Raw genomic sequence first — 19,410 nt, 5'->3', positions numbered from 1 at the left:
GAGCCATGGCTGGTCGGCACCTAGCGAAAATCAGAGTCTATAGATACCGCCTGTCATTCCTGCAGATGACCAAGAACCAGTGTCACCGAAGACAGCGCATGTCTAGGGACCTGGTTGCTCGCATCTGCCACTTACTGCAGGACTTGGCGCCAAAGGGGCATGGAGGGCATCCACTGCCAATGGCTGTGAAAGTGACCGTGATGCTCAATTTCTATGCCAGTGGCTCCTTTCAGGGCTCCACAGGTGGGCCTCTGTGGGATTTCACAATCTGCCACCCACAAATGCATCCACAAGGTCACAGGTGCCATCTTCCCCATGGCACACAACTTTGTGCATTTCGCCCGGGACCAGAACAGCCAGGATGCAAGGGCCATTGGATTCGCCCTAATCTCGGGATTCCCAAAGGTGCAGGGTGCGATTCACTGCTCTCATGTAGTGCTCAGGTCTCTGTTGCTACACGCAGTGGACTACATCAACCACAAGGGAGTCCACTCACAGAATGTGCAGCTGGTATGCGACCACCAGCAAAACACCCTGCAGGTGTACACATTGTTTCCAGGGAGTGTGCACGATGCCTACATCCTCAGATGGTCACAGATCCCTGCAGTCTTCCAGGGCCTACAAAGGCTACAGGGTTGGCTCCTTGGAGACAAGGGCTATCCGCAGAGGCCGTGGCTGATGACACCCGTGCAGTGGCCTCAGACTGCAGGAGAGCGACAGTATAATGAGGCTCATGCTGCAGCTCACAACTTGGTGGAGCAGATCATCGGGATGCTGAAAATGAGGTTCCGGTGCCTGGACCGGTCTTATGGAGCCCTGCAATACAGTCCACAGAGGGCATCACGCATCGTCGTCATCTGCTCCGCCCTTTACAACCTGGCGCTGCCACGGGGAGAGGAGCTGGCTGAGGAGGAGATGGAGGAGCTGCACGTCTCCATCTCTCCTCCGATGAGGAGGACGCCGATGGCGGTGAGGGAGAGGACGTCCTCAGAGGCGATGATGACAGGGGCCCTTGCACTGGCTAGATGAGGCAGGCACCCTCAGAGGCCCTCATAGCTGCTAGATTTGTGGAGTATGATGACGACATGCAGTGAAGTGACCACATAGATCCTCACAGTTAATTTGTGAATGTTTGACTCCAGTCTGGCTTACGGCAGCGCCAATACCCTCTGTGAGAATGCTCCTGTCATGGAGATGCAGTGGAGGCCCTAATAGTCGCTCGATTGCAGGAGGATGATGACGATAATCAGTGAGGACACTCCATAGATCTTCACATAGCCTCTGAGAATATGACTCCTGTTTGGCTGAGGGCAGATCGCTTGCGCTTGTGATCAGGGTCATATCATACAGACGCTGCCATGAAACTTTAGAAGCATCAGATGCTTTGTCCGCCTTCAGCACCTGAGCCCTTCAAGAGCTGGAGCACAGCATCAGTGGTCACAGATACTGAAGAGATGGGGGCCAGCCCCTCCTTAAAAGTGTTGAGAGCACACCGAGAGACTGAGAGAGCTCTGTGGTGCCTGCCCAATACATTCTGGCAGCAGTGACCAGCAGCGCCGAGGTGCAGGCGTCAGTAATGTTTCCAGGGAGTGTGAGGCTGGACCATCACTTTGGTCTGAAGGCTGCACAGAGCACAGGGGAGAGGTCCTGGACTGAGACACCTGCCTTTATCTTGTGCAGAAAGGTTTCACATCTGAGTGACACAAACACTGCTGATCAGAACAAGGAGTCATAGACAGGGAGACATTCTTGAGAGTTTATTGACAATAATGAACAGTATGTACAAGTGATTAACACCCATGCCCAGACTAATTCTCCTTAACTTCCCTATCCCTGTCGCTACGTCTTGGTGCTCCCCGGACATCCACAGCGAAGATGGTGGGGGCAGCCTGCTGACTGTGTTGCCCCGTCTGTGATGACTTTGGTGGGCATCGTCTGGAAGGCCGAGACTTGGAGGGCCCCGGACAGCTTTCGGGGCCCTGCTGTGTGGCAGTGGCACCCTCCTCGGCCTGTGAAGCTGGAGCTGCTGAGGTCACAGGAAGAGGGGATTTGGATAGGCCAGTCCCTCCCAGAGTCACTTGGGTGTATGGGCCCGGAGTGTGCACCTGCTGATCCTCCTCCCTATGGGTGCCCCGGGGCCCCAGGCTGACTCCTTGAGGGGAAGGGATAGCTGGAGTGAGACCGGGCTGACCTGCACCCTATCACCTACAGATCTTTTTAGGCCAATTATGGCACCAGAGATGGAGTTGAGCCCACGCAACAGTGCAGGAGCGACATCCTGGACCAAGGTCTCCATGGCAGCCGCTATCCTACCATGTTGACCTCGATGCATCGGCATGCCGGCGCTATCACCTCAGCCTGAAGGCAGACAGACTCCTCTATCGTGCCTTGCAATCTGAGGAGTGCAGCGGACATCCCTTCCTCATGTTCCCGAGCTTGCCTTTGCAACTCCAGCAACTGTAACTTGACCGAGTCCAGAGGCTCATCATCTGAATCAGACTCAGCAAATTTCTGGCCCTCAGCAGTCCTCTGGGTGTCAGGGACCTGGGGAGTCCCTGCCGCCACCTGCTATGGATCAGAAAATGTGATCTGTTCACCAGATTGTGATCCCGTGTTTATTCCAATGCTAGGTGCCAGCGAGGTGTGTGTCTCTGACCCGGTGGAGGGTGTGGGCGAGCGCTGTGATGGAATTTCGAGGAGGGTGCCTTCAGATTCCCCTTCGGAGATTTCTTTGGGGCTTGATTGGAGGCCCTGGACATGGAGGACTTTGTTGGCTGTTTGTGCCTGTGGAAGCAAGGAGAGATAATTAGTGCATGCCCGTGGCCTGTGAAAGAGGACACATCACTCACAGCATGGTTGTCTGCTGGATGTTGCACTCCTGGATCCTCACTTGGTAGAGCAGCGCCAACCTCACTGTCAGCACAGGACTGGTCCTGGTCATCGCCAGCCAGCTGGATGGCTCTGTTTTCGAATTCTGTCAGAACTTTGATTTCCGGCATCCCTCCACCTGTCTGCAACCTTTCCATTCTGTTGTGAGCCAGTTTGTCCTGCTTGGATAGAGATGGGGAGAGTGTATCAGGACGCCTGCCAGGCCAGATGATAAGTATGCCTGGCCTGTGTGGGTGGTGAGTGGTCCCATGGACGGGATGAGGACAGTGACATTGTGTGTGAAAGAATGAATGGTGATGTCCCTTGCACTGGCAGTGAGTGAAGGCCCTGTGGATGTGTGATGGGTTTGTGAGTGTGTGAGTGTGAGAGTTGGGAGTGATGAAAAGAGTGATTTACCCTGGAGGAACGGAGGAGATCATTCATCCTCTTGCAACATGAGCTGGCAGTTGGCGCTGACCACCGCTGCCACTGCCTCCCAAGCCAGATTGCAGCCAGAGCGGGGGCACAGGACATCCCGGCAGGCCTCCATGGCATTCAGCATCATTCGAGGAGCATTAAACAGGGGGATTGCACCCTTTTTTCCTTTGCTGGCCATGTCTCCCGGGCAGTGGTGGTGAGCTGGTAGCGATAAGCGGTGTGCTGGTGGCTGCCTTTTAAACATGGCGGCCAGCGTGCTGCAATGGCGGGTTAAGGGCAAATGACAGCTCGCCCGCCATGGAATCAGCGTGTTTCCCGGGGATGCATAAATAATGAGGTAGGTTTAGGACAATACAGCATGAAAACCTGTCATCGTCGTTGGCAGGTAGTTATGCCATTTTGCCCACCCGCTACTGCAAATGGTGCAAATTTGGGAAAATTCCATCCATAGTCTCCCATTTCTCAGTGATCAAAATGGGCAAAGTGTAATCTAACCAAAGCACTGTGGTTTGAGTATCCTCTCACTAGTTTACATTTATGTGATATAGTTCAACATTCTAGTTGTTTGCTGACTGATATGCAGCAGTGGTTGGGCATGTTTATTGCTGAACCTATAAAGTCTCCACCCTTATTAGCCATAGCACCCATTCACACCACACATTTTCTTCTACATGTCTTTTTTTGCACTAGTCTGAATTAAGCTTTGCTCTGACCACATACATAATTTGTGCAACTCGATTTGTAATTTCTCCACTAGACATAGTCTATAAATTTGACAAATTTTCATTGCATTTCTGAATCTATGTCTTTGGTGTAAATCAACAATTAGTGTTGCCCCGTGCAGCACTTTGTTCCACCCCAACATAACTCCTTTAATAAGTATTTGTTGTTTCCCAGACTTCAACCAATTTCTTACCCACTCGCAACATCTACCATAAATCCCCATGGCTTTCAGATTAATAGCCTTTTGTATGTAGCTACAGCCAGATGCTTTTAGAAAGCTAGGCACTTCACATTGTAATGATTTCTTCACTAAGGATGTCAATACTTCAAAATAAAAGGTCAGGGGGATGTAAACCAAGGACATAAAAAGCAAAATGCTGCAGATGCTGAAAATATGAAATAAAAATAGAAAATGCTACAAATGGTCGATAAGTTAGGCAGCAATGGTTAACGTTTCAGGCCTATGACCCTTCGGCAGAACCATAAGGTATTACCCTAAGGAATCCCTCTCAGAGTGTACGCACTTTGTAATATTCCTGCACGTTTTTATACAGATTACAAATTACTGCTTGCAGCACTTTTGAAACAGACAAGTGACACTGACATCAATGCTTGTAAGTGAGTGTATTTCAGGAGAATCTTTGGACTGACATCATACAGTACATCTGCTCCACAGTTTATTTGTTGAAATCTAATAGGCAAAATTCCATGCAGGACTGCTGCAAATTGAATTATTGAGGAAGCATTAAAAAAAATTTGAGCATGCAGGATAATGAAATGGTAGGCGATTGTCATTTGTAATGCTTGCCCCTAAAGTTATCTCCTCTAACAGAAGCACTTCTGTGATCATGATTCCCTTTATTGAAGCTTTCTCATTAAGCAAAAAGGTCCTCGTCTAGACCGTGACAAGCCTATATACACATATCCAGGAACTCATATCTTTAACCTATCATCACACTTGCCATGGCTATTGAAGAAAGAGTCCACTTCGGACTGATTCTATTATGTACCAATTGTATAGGAAAGTTTTCCTTTTCTCCATGTTAGCCCACACGCCATCTCTTGCAGAAGGAACAGATTCCTGCTACTAATATTATTCTGTCAGCAGCAAGTTAGAGATATGTGAAGTTGGCCTGGAATGACACTGGTAATTTCTTCCTCACTGGAAGAAAATATTTAAGCTCAGATATTTATGAGGAGGCAGGGAGAGGTTGAAAATGGCTGGCATCCAACAAGACAAGGGACAAGGAAGTCCTATTGAACACTGAAATTAACAAGAGGAACTATTTATTATCTTTGATTTTTCATTTCGGCCCAGCAGCAGGCCAAATTGGCAGCCTAGCCAATGATTCCATAGGAAAACCAGCGGCAGAAGGCCATAGTTAGGTCCTTTGGGTGATCTTCGACAATGGGGAGGTGAGAAGTTGGAAGCTCAGGCACTTTGACTGGGGGCCGTGTGCAGGGCACGGTCAGCAGACTGCAACTTGGGGAGAGAGATATTGGGGCCCAAGTGGAGTAGGTCAGCAATCATGGCAGTGGGAAAAAAGAGACTGTGACTGTCAGTGGGGAGACTGAAGGCTCATTTGAGATACTGGGGGGCACTCCTGCTCCTCCCGGCCAGAGTGCTTGTGGAACTGATAAATCCCTTTGACTCCCCAGACCCTAGGGAAACTCTTGAGGCAACTGTTAATTTAAATTAATTTCCCTATTGCATTTTGCGAGCCTGATTTAGGTATGTTAATGAAGTGTCATGTCCCTCCGTGACAGAACACTCAGATACCATGACCTATAACTTCCCACAATGATGTAATTAAAATTGAACAAATAGAAAAACACAGAGCAGAACCTGCATTCAACTACTCTGATACAACATGCTTTTTTCCCCATTTTTGGTGATCTGTTTTGTCCATCAAGGTGAAGGATAATAACACTAGGAAGTGAAACATGTTTCTGCTTCAGATATCTGGTCAGACGTGCAGCACTCTCAGGATAGAGAAAATAGCATCAGTCAAATGTTGAGGTAAGCTCCCTCTACTTTGCTGCCACAATATGCCTTTGTCCAATCACAGAAGAGTATCTCCAAATATACCAATGTGATATTTCTATTTTGAGCACTTGCCATCCTTGTGGCCTCTCTGAATGAGAAAGTCAATTTTGTGCTATGGTATGGCACCAGCCAGGAACTGGATTAGGACTGCTTCAGGGCTTTGGTGAAACCATACCCAGCGACCTATGCACAGTTACGGTCTTAAAGGAAGGATATTCTTGGAGGCAGTACAGTTCACTAGATTGGTTCGTGAGCTGAGAGGATTGTCCAAAATCAGAGGCTGAGTAAATGAAGCTTTACTCTCTGGAGTTTTGAAGAATGAGAGGTGAAATTGCTGAAGGGGCTGGACAGGGTAGACACTGAGGGTTATGTCCTCTGGCTGGGGGACCTAGATCATGGGGGCACAGTCTCAGGATAAAGAACCAATCATTGAGAACTGAGATGAGGAGAAATTTCTTCACTCAAAGGGTTGTTGTCATATGTATCAACAATTACATTGTCAAGGTCCAATAATCATCTTGTTGACTGGCAACTACATTGTACAGCAATTACATTGTTAAAGCAATTACATTGTTTAAACAGGTGATGGGCATTGACTCACCCATAAAGCTGTAACACTCCAACTGGGAGTCTGTCACTCTGTTAAGCTGGCTGAAGAATCAACCTGCTTGAGGTAAAAGACCAGCTTCAGACTCATTCTTCCCTTATATACAATTATTGGAATTAACAGTTGTGAATCTTTAGAATTCTCTACCCTAAAGGGTTGTGGATTCACTCCATCATTGAGTAACTTTAAGGCTGAGATAGACAGATTTTTGTTCTCTCTGGGGATCGAAGGATACAGCAAACAGATGACAAAATGGGGTTGGGGCAGAAGATTAGCCATGATTGTATTAAATGGCAGGATAGACTTGATCAAGTGGTCTTCTCCTGTTCCAATTTCTTATTCCAAAATTAATTTTAGATTTGACCTATAGTGATGGTAAAGGAGACTTTTGTACCCGTTGAATTCAGCCTTGGTTGGAGTTGAACACAGGGACTTGAATATAAAGGGACAGTGTGTCAATCAATTTCTCTATTCCATCTCAAAGCTATTACATATCAGAGCAAGATAATGCTGACAGACTCTCAGTTCCTGGAGTGTTACAGCTGTACCCATTATATCATCACCGTTGCTTCTGGAAAATAAAACCAATTTTCAATAAGGAAAATAGAGAAAATGATAACTGAAATGCCAATTTTTAATGCTTCTACCAAGTTACATAGGTTGGAGTATTCTGATAATGTGTGAAAAACTGCATCCTCTTTCTCATGCATCTCTATAGCAATGTGTTTTTTTTAAATAAAAATTGTTGGAAATAAATCTGTGCCTGTTAAGCAATATAACCTATCATGTATGTGACAGTAGTACCTCAAAAATATACAAAATACAATCCAGAGTTAACAACAGAATGTCATTTAGTGGACCCTGGCATCCTAGTATTACAGAGCAACAAATCATATAAAGCTGCAATGGCTTTAGAAACTGATTGAATTAAAAGCTGAAGGAACATACAAATATACGAATTAGGAGCAGGAGTAGGCCACTCAGCCCCTTGAGCCTGCTCCGCCATTCAATAAGATCATGGCTGATCTGATTTGTAACCTCAACTCCACATTCCCATCTATCCCCGATAACTTTTCACCCCTTTGCTTATCAAGAATCTACCTAGCTCTGTCTTAAAAATATTCAAAGAATATTTCTTCTAATTATTATTTGTCACTGATATCATCAACACTGAAAGAAAATTATGACAACATCTAGAAATCTCTATGATTTCACTTGAGATAGCAATTGGAGGTATATTTGCAGGGTCATTTTGATATTGTTAATAGACCCTACCCGGTCCACGCATTAAGAAAATATTTCTTTTATGTTTACAAAGAATAAAAAGGGACAATAATTTAATTTCTATAAATTAGATTGCAACATTTATAAATATCTAACTATGGCATATGGAACATATTAGATACATTAGATTATATTAGTAAAGTTGACTTAAGCGATTCATGCTAATGCAATGTTGAAAATCTAGTTAATCTGGGAGGGGAAATGTCATTTGAAAAAAAGATAGAATTAGACTATTTAGTAAAACCATTCCCATGCAAATAAAGAATTCTAAAATTTAAAGCTAAGATGGCAGCAAACGCTTTATTTTATATTTTAATATATTCCTTTTCATCTTCAGCTTTAAAGTAATGAAAATTGAATTGATATTTAATTTCTCTTAACTAATTCTAGACTCTCTTATAAATTCTGATGTTTGTTAATATTAGATAATGTATTCGGTAGTTCAAATCTCTTTGGAGGAATTTTTCCTCTGGTCACTATGTTTAGCAATGTGATAAACACATTAAATTTTAAAGCATTTATGAGTACATTGTAGTTGCTGGAAAATTCTTCCTCTCATGTATTTTCCATTCAGTGTAATCAACTTATTTAGAGATCAAAGGTCTCCATTAGTATTGTTTCTGATATTCTGCACTCATGCACATGTATGCGCGCAGGCACAAACGCATATACACAACAGGCCTCTCAGGTATGACTTATTAAAAATGACAATCACTTTGTTTAAAAATGTAACATATTTTGTTGTACCTTTACATAATTTTAAAAATAAATATGGCACTTTTTTTTAATGTGATTGCAATGGTATTACTTCTATTGATCACAAATCATATTATAACTGCTAATAATTCCTTCATTTTAGCAATATTCTCTTTCTCTCTCACACACATTAAACTATGGTGTGATGCGTTTGTAAATGTAGAATCCAGTTAATTTATTGTAATGGCTATTTTGTTTTATTTTAACTTGCTTCTCAAAATATATTTTTAGGTAAATCTGGTTCCTATGCATTAATTGACAAACTTGTTGAATGAAAAATTTATGAAGAAAACAGACTTCTGTACCAATACTAATTAACACAAGTACAAACAAATCTTCCACATATTATCCTTAAAGCTTGGGTACTCAAACACATATCAGCACATTGAGAAAACTGATACGTGCTTGGAACTGTTTGTACATTTATGTCCAAGTGTTGCAAATATTTTGAGAAAATTATCGTGCATTATCCTGATCTATTGATTGGAATAGAATAGTTCTTATTCTGTTGTACTCAATGGGAATTGGAAATAAGGCAAAAATGTTTCATTCTCTAAGCATTTAGAAATACATGGCCATATTTATTAACTTCCAAATAAAATATTTAAATTGTAATCATTGTTTTCTTCGTTGTTAGATGCTTGGGTAGTTGAATAAAAGGGATAACTCATTGAATTGCACATCTCCCTGTCAAATATTAGGAAAACAGCCCATATCATGCAGCACTTGAACGTAAGGTAAATTCACATTCATTCATCTGGAGTAACTTGTAGAATGAAGCAACACATTGTAATCTAAGAATAAAACTGCTTTTTGAAAACTATATTGCAAATTTTTAAACTTTAAAACATTATGCACATTGCAGCTTTGGCCATACAATTTGAAATTGAAAAGAAGGGGAACATTGGTGAATGTTTGTTGGTAAAAGTGAAATTATACTTTGCAAAGCAAACCAAATGTGGCCTCTTCCTTAAAAAGGGACAAAAACTGAACAACAGAAAAGGAAAATAAAATACTTTGGGTTTAACAAGTGTTGTTGGTTTATAAATGGCACAAGTTTGAAATTAGATTTGATCTGGCATTATTCCATGACTAGGCATAAAATCCATGCTTCGAATGATTTCACAAACTAGACTCTCATAAAGTGCAGGGTAGCAAGCTGGGTTCAACTCATATTAATTCCAAAAATGTTTTGATTCAAAGTAGTTTGTATTTTATGTTGCCAAGAGCAATCGAAAAGTGCTATTGCCGGCAGTCTGGTCCTTTTTGCATGGCCTAGGGGCTATAGTAGTGTTTAAGCTGCTGAATTTGCCTGGGGCTGCAAGCCTGAATGATCACAAGGCGAATCAGGAGCTTTTTTAGGAGTTTGCCATCAAGATTTAAAAAAAAACACATGGACCAAATGTCACTTTGTTACCCTTATAGCAAAATATTGGAGCATAGACCACCTAACATCCCTCATGGCTGCACAATAGCAATATACCTTGAAAATATATCTGCTGTCAAGTTTTATTTCTGAAATTTAAAACAAAAATACCTTTCTTAATTAAAGATCCAATCTTAAGCCTGATCAGTTAGGGTTTTATAAAGTTGAGATGAATTGTTAGTACCAAGGGTGATCAGAAAGGATGCGACTTCAGTAAATAGGAGATGGTTTTCTTTTGAAAACAGGAGATCTGAATATTCATCTAAGTGAAGCACCAGTCCGTATGAACAACATTAATATGATCTCTACTGAATTTGGTACTCAAAAATATTAACATATCAAAGCAGATGCCCCAGGCAAGAGAAGCTATCGATACTGGGGCACTATGCAATGTAAAGATTATTGGTTCTGATGGTTGGGAGAGTGGAGCTTCAGGCTAAACACTGCACACCATTAACTGAAAGTGATAGCAGAGGGATTTCAGCATCAGTGCTATACCACAATAATACCAAGTCTTTACTTTTAAAATATAGATTTGGAATAAGTGTAAAAGTTTATTTTCAAAATTACACTGTGGAAAAGTAACAACCCAAATAAAATAAGCCTGGAGAAATATCAATTCAACATTTCTTCAGTGGAGACTTAGCTATGATGTCAATTTCCAAGATGGAGAAGTGATTCTTTTTGAACCTTATGCCTTTAAGTCTATATCTAATAACTGGGGACAGGTGTCCGAAGGTAAGTGAACAAAAGTAAGACAATGTCTTGAGGAAAAGGTTTCAGTTCATCTTAAGGTATTAATTCAAATATTGTATTTCTCATTCAATTGTATTCAATGGAACTATGACAGAAGCAAAGATTTTTTTCATTGTTAGCTGGATGTCTGATACCTGCAGATGCTCATCATTATCTCAAAAGGCCTTTAATTCAAATATTTAGGAAGCCCACATTCTTGGTTTCTACATTAGTTGGAGACTTTTAAGCATGATAATGATTTTCTCACATGTTATATTTATACAGAAAGTGCACTTGTGTTCTATAGAAAAACACCACACTTAAGTTAACCTAAGATAACTTAGGTTCAGGTAAACAATTGCCAAGGCTCAGATACACCAAAACTTATGCTGGGCTATTGATTTAGTTAATACTCCATCCCTCTGTCCATTGTGACTTTATCTCCTTTTTTAACCATAAATCCACATCATGGTTTAGTCCTAAACTTCATGCATGTGCTTTTTGCATGGCCAGCAATAATGAGAGATGATGGAGAAGCATTTGGACACATGCCTTACGTAGCACAAGCATAAGCTGCATTAGAACTTTTCTGTCATTGATAAGAGAAGCGAAATGTTGGAAAATGCTTCACCTCTCCTCAGCAGATTCCCAAAGAATTGTGTTCAAGCTAAAGTTGGCATCCACCACAAATCCCAGGAACAAGTATGGGTAAAAATTGGAATACATGCCTCTTGTATTTTTCAATCAATACCTTTAGCTTTTTTTTCTCATAAGCTACACATGAATAATAATTGACAAGAGGGGTACCCATAACTTTATCTCATTGGTTACTTCATTTTAAGTCATGCCTGCTAAGAAGCACAGCCATTCTTTCAAAAGTACCTAGGACACTATTCCAACACCACTAAATATGAAGCATAAAACATGTCACTTATAAAAAGAACTTGAATTTATATAGCACCTCTTCTGATCTCAGGGTGCCCCAAAGCTCTTTACAGCTAATTAAGAAGTTTTGAAGTGTAATCACTGTTGCAATGTAGGAAATGTGACAGATAATTTGCATGCAGCACAATCCTACAAACAATAAGCTAATTACTAATAATACTACTTCTTCGTATTACTCCGCCTTGACCGTTTAAAACTAATTCACATTGTGACTAGATACTATGTTTAAGTGATGTTGGTTGAGGGATAAATATTAGCGATGGCATCCTTGAGCAACCCCTGCTCTTTTTTGTATACTTGTTTTTTAACACCCACCTGAGAGAACATATGGAGCCTTTGTTTAAGGTCTCATAATAAAAGACAGACGATAAACTGGATAGGTGACAGCGAGCAACAGTCACTCCACTTTTGTGAGAAATAGAGTCACTCAGTTTCCCATCTACCTTTATGTGGATCTTGATCAGGAATACACATGCTAGGTAAAATCCAAGACTTGACCATGTACTCCCATAGCTTTCAATGCTCGCCATGAGTGCAGCATAAGACACTTGGTCAAATTCATTTCTAGCACTGATGAACACAGTGTAAGCGGATTTTACATAGATGTGGTTTATTTATTGGACGCTTACGGTGCCAAAGCCTGTGCCATACACCCACCATGAGAACAAAGTCTATCCTGCTTCTTTCTGAATTCAGAGTGGACTTCCAACACCTCCAACGTAAGACCCAAAAAAGAATCCTGGGAGGCGCTGGTATCAGCAAGACACCTGTGTGATTTCAGGTCTCAGAAGGTTATGTCTTTTGTGGATAGGAAGCACACCAGTTGTGCTCTGGGGCACCAGAGTGGATAGGTGCTTCAAACAGAATCAGATTCCCCAGTCTCAGAAAGGCAACTCCAAAGGGAGTCAGCGATTCTTGGCATTGATGTGTGAGATCATTAGCATTCTCCCTTCCCCTTAAAGCAGCTTTTCGGAATTCAAGATAAATATCACCCAGACTTGCCGGCCTTTAAGGAATGATTATTTATTTATTGTTATATACCATAGTCCAATAGCCCAAAGAAAGAAAGCTAAAAGATTAGTTAGTCTGCTTGATGGCAAACTAAACTACTAAGGTTGACTAACAACTTCCTGGCTAACAGTCCTCATGAAAATATTAAAATGACATGAATCCAAGATACGTGGCGCCTATTCTAAATGTTATATCGAATGTTTCAACTAAGATAAACACAAGGCTAATACGAACACAGTTAGGTAGGAACGTTTAGAATTGATCGGCGCTTTGAATTTGCATTTTGTGGTAAGCAAAGCAAAGCAAGATTAAGTGTTATATGTGTTTTTTAGTGCACTGGAAATAAAATGATTCCAGAGTTTTAAGAAAAAAATACGGAGCATTGGCAAATATAACGCACCATTCTCACCATTTGAAAGGTGCCTAAGGTTAGTAAGAATAAAAGCGAAGGGAGCTGTTTTCAGCACCAATGATATCATTTTGTTCTGGCAGTATTTCTGAACACCTCCAGACAACAATCCGCAAGGTCACGTCTCTGTAAATAACATGATCCACTTTTAGAATAATGGCATTTAATTTGTACATATCACGAAAACGCATTCCGGCCGTGAAACAACCAGAAAATCTGATGAAGCACTTGCAAAAATGTTCATTGTAATGAAAAGCCAATGTGCCAAATGTCTACAAATCAAGTATTCATTATTATTGGTAGTATTCATAATGGTCGCAATCAATAATAATTATTTTAAACATTGCTAAGATCTTATTGTTTTATATTACACTGCATATTACATTAGAAGGTGTTTTTAACTAAATACTATTCATTTAAACATGTTATTCTACCGACTTCAATGGACGATTTTGAAAATAAGTCATTTGTAGATTCAAACGGGTTGACAAAAACTATGCCAAGAGCTCTTCCCAGGTCAACGTGCTATCAACTTCTCATTCCTAGCAAATCTTCCAAACTTTTATATGGAAAGGCTCAATACTAAATTAAAATGGCAACTTTCACGGGGGGTATAATTCTACTGACCTGCAGGTTTCATGACATTTCTAAGTACTGCAGCTGTCTTTTTAAAAAATACTTGGGGATTGCAAAGCTTTTTTTCCTAAGGCTCCACAAAAAAACATAAACTAGATACTTCCATCTGTCAAAGTGTGAGGCAGATGCAATCTACAATCTTGGAAAATCCGTTGCGGTTATGAGCTACAGCAGATTTTTTTTTACATAATGGAATAATGATAAGCTAAAAGTCCTGCGGTTCTGGGTTTCTTTTAACTATTTCCCGTTTAAATTAATAAACTAAATGCATCTTAATTTGTCTTAATTTATTTTTAACTGAGCAGCCCTCCACACCACCGAAGCGTCGGAAATGCAGCAAGCCAGTTTTTGTCATTTTGCGGTTAAGCGTTGAGAGGTACCCACCAATGCGGAAATTGATTCATTCATGGGAGGTACTCAGAAACAGGAAAAATCACTCCATCATAATTCTGTTCCAGTGCCTTTCATATATTCCAGAGAACCTTAATTTTTGATCATTGATATATGTACATAGCGATAACATTTTCTGATGCTTTACAATGGCAGAAAATGAGCGGAATGTGTTCCTAACGGTCAATTAATGGCTTTATATAACAGGAGCAGTCAACTGCATTTTAGACCGTTTGCTCCCGACTGACCTAATGTTTGAGTCGTTTCTTTACGTGGGCATTTACTATCCCCCAGCTCAAGTTATTTGAAGAAATGTGCCGGATCTAAATGTCAGGTGATGCCAATGGTGTTTCCAACTGGGTTACAGAGTTTTCAATGTCAGCCGAGTTAACTTGAAAGCAAAATACATGCGTGTGCAGACAAAAAGGGCGCTTATCAATTGTTTAATAATCTCTAGTTGTTATTCAAATTATGCCTGATCAGGTTTTTAGCTTTGTAACAGAATTGGTTCCGGTTTCATTTCCGAGAGCCTGGGCAATCCGTAGGCACAGCAGAATTGAACAAGATCCCAGCCCGTATTCTGTTTTTTTTTGCTGTTCTCTCTACTCCTTGTGACACGCAGCTACCCGTGCCCAACACACTTTAAGGACGGATAAAAGGCAATGCGGTTTGCGTACATGCGGAGGCCGGCTCACTTCTGAAAAAAAAATTATGACATCGCTGTCGTGTCATACACCAAAGAAATAATGAGACAAATGACTTACCTCTCCGTATTACTCCGCCTTGACCGTTTAAAACTAATCCACATTGTGCCTCCACTGAGTTCTATAAATCAAAACACATATGCGAGATAAGGAAGCTGCAATTTTAAAATATGTACATCCTATCATTTCGTAAAGAGATCGCGGACAATGCCATGCGCCCATTTCTCCTTCCAGGAGCCGCTTTTAAAAATCTTACCGTGTTTTCTTCTGCAACAAAAATCTATTTTTTTTCCTCATTGCATACCCATATATAGCACAAACATCTGCCCTTAGCGTTATTATTGCAGGATCTACGTTTAATTATACATCTTATTAACAGGGAAAACTTCCTGGCAAATATATATTTATGAGGAAAAAAAACATACAGCAAATGTGTTTGATTTGCATTGCTGCAACTATTTCTTCCCAGGCCGCCTTTTTAGTAAAATGTACAATCTTTGGTCGGGTCCTTGAGCCAAATGAAGCATTTTAATTCTGTGAAATACTCCTCCCTTCAGCCAAGGTACAATTAGTTCAGGGCCGTTAACAGTCCGATCACAGCTAAACTATAAATCCGTGAAAACTTGAACTGATTTTACGTTTCTGGCTGGAATGACTTCTCCCATTACTATTTATGTATTAATGATAAATATTTATTTTGTTTACGCACGAATTTCCAATTTCTCGACAAAAAAAAATAAAGCTCCTTGGCCTGTCTAATCCATGGAGAAGTTTGAAAAGAATTCTGAGAGAGGTGTCGCATACTAAAGACCGTTCCAATTTGCCTGGCATCCTTTGCTCCCCTTTCTTTAGCTCTATTGACGCGCTCTTGTAAACCTTTAGAAACTCACAGCCCTTTCTCTTATGTTCTGGGGTTAAAGTGATTATAAAATCAATATAAAAAAAACTCCTGGATCAAGCATAAATTAAACTCGTGACGGGGAAAAGGTGTGACAGTTTCTTTTGTTTGGCATAACAAATCTTTTTAGGGAGCTCAAAGATGCATCTACTGCCGAAAGACCAGTTTGCATCTGTTCAGCTGTTTAAGCAGTCTCCAGTCAATTTGAGTTCAGCACGAATTGACGAGGAAGCTAACATAAAACTGGAAACAAATGTTTTCTGCTGCTGGGCCAGCAATGGGAACACAGGAGCGGAATGGAGTTTTTACACAGCATTTACACAAGGACCAAAACTTAGTCGGATAACACATATATAACTCGTTTTCAATGAAAGTTTCATTCTGTCCTTATTTTTAACACACGCTCCTTGTTTTTTTTAAAGGAAATAACTAGTCTGGTCAGATGACGTTGCATAAGAAAATGGATGGGTGACATAAAGTCGAAAATTGGATAAACTACGGTGCTCCCGCGCGTTGCATTTTCTTATTGTTTCTCGCTTGCAAATTCCCTAATCCTTTCTTTAACAAAAAAACACCACGCTTTGTGTGGAGAAAAAGAACCATAAATGTACAAGTATAAAATTCAGCACCAGACGTGCTGAGCGGAGGAAAAAGAACATAAAGGGGGTTTAGTTGAGCAGAATGCGTTGCATTGAATTAATGTTCTCCAAGCCCCAGTTTGAGAACTTCCCTCTAATGAGGCCACAACTCTGTTCTGTATTTTCGGTCTAATATTCTGCTATTTCATTTATTGCCCCAGCTTTAATGAACTAAGGGAGAAAGTCACGTTTTACGTGCACTAATCGTCTTAATTTCCTTCCTGATCCAGGAGATAAGTTTTTTTTTAAATCCTAGAGTGTGCTGAAATATACCGTGTCTTAGAGGGAAAAGCACGGGCGGGCGAGATATCGAACAGCGTTTCTCAAAATCCTATTTTTACTGAACTGATTTTTTTTTACAAAAAAAGAGGAGCACCAGTCCTGCAAGTGGGAAACAAGAAATAAAAACAGAATTTAACGTGAGTATAATCTCCAAATGTTGCCAATTAGGAATACAATTGTAAGAAGAGAAAATGGTGAATTGTTGCTCGTTTTTGGGGTTCAGTATTTCTAAACTAAATCAGTGCCAAAATACAGGCTCTGAAATCCGGGAAAGTATTATTGTAAATGAATAAAGGCGTTGATTTGACTATTTCGTGAAATAAATGTTTCTCCAAAAGCCGATCCTTCATTCCACCTTTAATTCGAAATCACTCTGGAGTGCCTTTCATTGTATTTCCCTCGAGCAGTTCAACCGTAAAATGTAATGTTCTTGCCGTCAAACTATTTTATTTCAATTTGTGCTGGTAGATTCGGAAAGTTCCTCGAAGGAGGCGGAAGACACATTATACAGCAACGAATGTCCATAGCACATTTTGTAAGTAATAGGTCAAATATAGAATATGCTAGCCGAATATATATTTCAGGTGCATGGGACAGCCGCGCTTCAGTCTTGTGTTTTTAAGGAACTTCGGAGCAGCTAATATTAAAAATGACAAAAATTACAAGGTAACAACAGCTATGTAATAATATTCGTCACATCACGATTCTTAATTTTTTTCTGTTCAGCTTGCATTGCCCAGGACAAGTCAACGGCGGTAAGTAACTGCACTGCCCTTTCACGACAGACACATCACGGTTGCTTATGGGGTATCAGAAAGGAACTTTTGAAAGTTACAATATGATATTTTGTTCATGGTCCGGGGAGTAATACAGGAAATGTGTCGAAAATAATGATATATCGTCTAGCATTGTGCCCGTCAGTCCCATCGGTTGAGTTACTTTAGTTTGACTGCCGTAACCTTTGTTTGCCCTGCTCCTTTCTAAACTACCGAGAGCAGACAAAGATCACTGGCGAATTCATTTAGCTGTTTTATGGTGGGGGGTGGAGGGGAGAATATAAAACGGACTTAAAATCAACGAGATTTGAAAGTTGAAGCGGCGAGAGAGAAAAGCGAATTCATATTTTCTTATTGGGCATTTTAGAACCGCTAGATTATTAGTATTATTAATTCTAATTTTACCTGTATGTCATCAGATCCTGGAGGTGGTAGCCCTAGATTTGGACCTGACAGAAGTCTTTGGTCTGGGAGCATGCTATACTGGGAGCCATGGCTCATAAGAGACAGGTCATGTCGGCGGTAAGCTTCCAAGCAGCCCAGCTCTCGCCTCTGCTCATCCAGGCAAGAGGACTTGAGAGTCCGGGCATTGTGAAGATTGATAAAGTCTGCAGGTTCTCCATGATGGATCTGTTGGTAGTATTGTTGGGTATGATGGAGGCTATTCAATGAGTAAGCATCTGGGTTGACTGCTGGGTGGCTGTGCTGGAACTCATAGTGGAAGGACTGGTGATGGAGAGGGGTGTACTGGTGGTTTGTGGAGAAATAAGGTGAAGTAAAATCGGTTCCATTCGCGGAGTAGGTTAAAGGGGATGAGGATGAATAGGCGACTGTAGAATTTGCCACTGATTCCAGACATCCCAGCTGCATCAGACGATAGCTGTTTGATCCATCATGACGTATCTGAGAAAAAGAAAAGAATAGAAAACAAATCTGGTTTGTCATTTCTTATACCTTCCAGGTACGAAAGTGCGATCAATCCCCTCAATCGCTCAAACACTAAAGCCTTCGAGAAAATACAACCGCAAACGTCTTAAACCTATCCATTACCAATGGAAAATGTTCAAATCCCTTCAAACAATACACGGCGGTTTATCTAAATCTGGCTACTTAACTTTCCATCTTTTTAGGGATAACATTTTTTTTCATTATGGCAACTGTTGCAGTGTAACGAATGCCACTCTCGCGACAGATGTCATAACGAATACATTTGCTCTTAAAGCCAGGAAAAGTAACTTTTAATTGATCACAACAGCTCCAGAAATGTAATTAAAAAATCTTCAGCATAATAAAAATACCTCAGGATCATGGACGAGACCCGGGAACGTTGCTGACATTTTCAATCCAAAAAGAGGTTTCAGTGCGACCAAGTTAAGGGGAAAAAAAACACTCAATTTGCCCCCAAAATGATATTCTCTCTCTACACCCCGGAAGAATCCGTCTATTCCAGGCGAAATAACGTTTCCTCTGCACAAAAGCAACTCCCTGTATCACATTTTGTACTTGTCGGTTTTTTTTTTCTTAACTGATGGCGTAGGTCCCTTGGTAATATATAAGTTTTGAAAATTAAGCATCAGCATTGAACTGGGAAGACAATAGACAGAAGCGCTCCATCCCAGGAGACGCGGAATAAATATTGTATCTTCTGCTCATCACAGCCGAGCTTGCTCTTAAGTTGTTAATTGTACTGGGGAGTTTTTCGTGCTTTTTCCGGTAACGGTGGATTTGTGATACCTAATCTTGTAAGCCTTTATTGCAATTTTCGAAGACATCAGAGAAGGAGTGCTATTTTGTCGGATCTATGGCATACCTGCTTAAAGTAAGTAGAGATTTCACC

At 41.0% G+C, this 19,410-nt stretch overlaps 1 protein-coding gene across 1 annotated transcript in view; it reads right to left on the bottom strand.

Moving 5' to 3' along the window:
• Window positions 1-18,910, bottom strand: part of tfap2d (transcription factor AP-2 delta (activating enhancer binding protein 2 delta)) — a 100,821-nt gene extending 81,911 nt beyond the window's left edge. Inside the window, exons 1-3 of the mRNA XM_078541325.1 lie at window positions 18,872-18,910; window positions 17,979-18,476; window positions 15,040-15,100 (exon numbers count right to left, since the gene is read on the bottom strand). Coding sequence (XP_078397451.1) covers window positions 15,040-15,100; window positions 17,979-18,476; window positions 18,872-18,910 — 598 coding nt within the window. The remainder of the gene's footprint in view (window positions 1-15,039; window positions 15,101-17,978; window positions 18,477-18,871) is intronic.
• Window positions 18,911-19,410: the final 500 nt, after the last annotated feature.

This window comes from Cetorhinus maximus, chromosome 5, assembly GCF_964194155.1.
Source record: "Cetorhinus maximus chromosome 5, sCetMax3.hap1.1, whole genome shotgun sequence".
In the NCBI taxonomy this organism is placed as follows: domain Eukaryota; kingdom Metazoa; phylum Chordata; class Chondrichthyes; order Lamniformes; family Cetorhinidae; genus Cetorhinus; species Cetorhinus maximus.
This window is presented reverse-complemented; position numbering and strand designations above follow the sequence as displayed.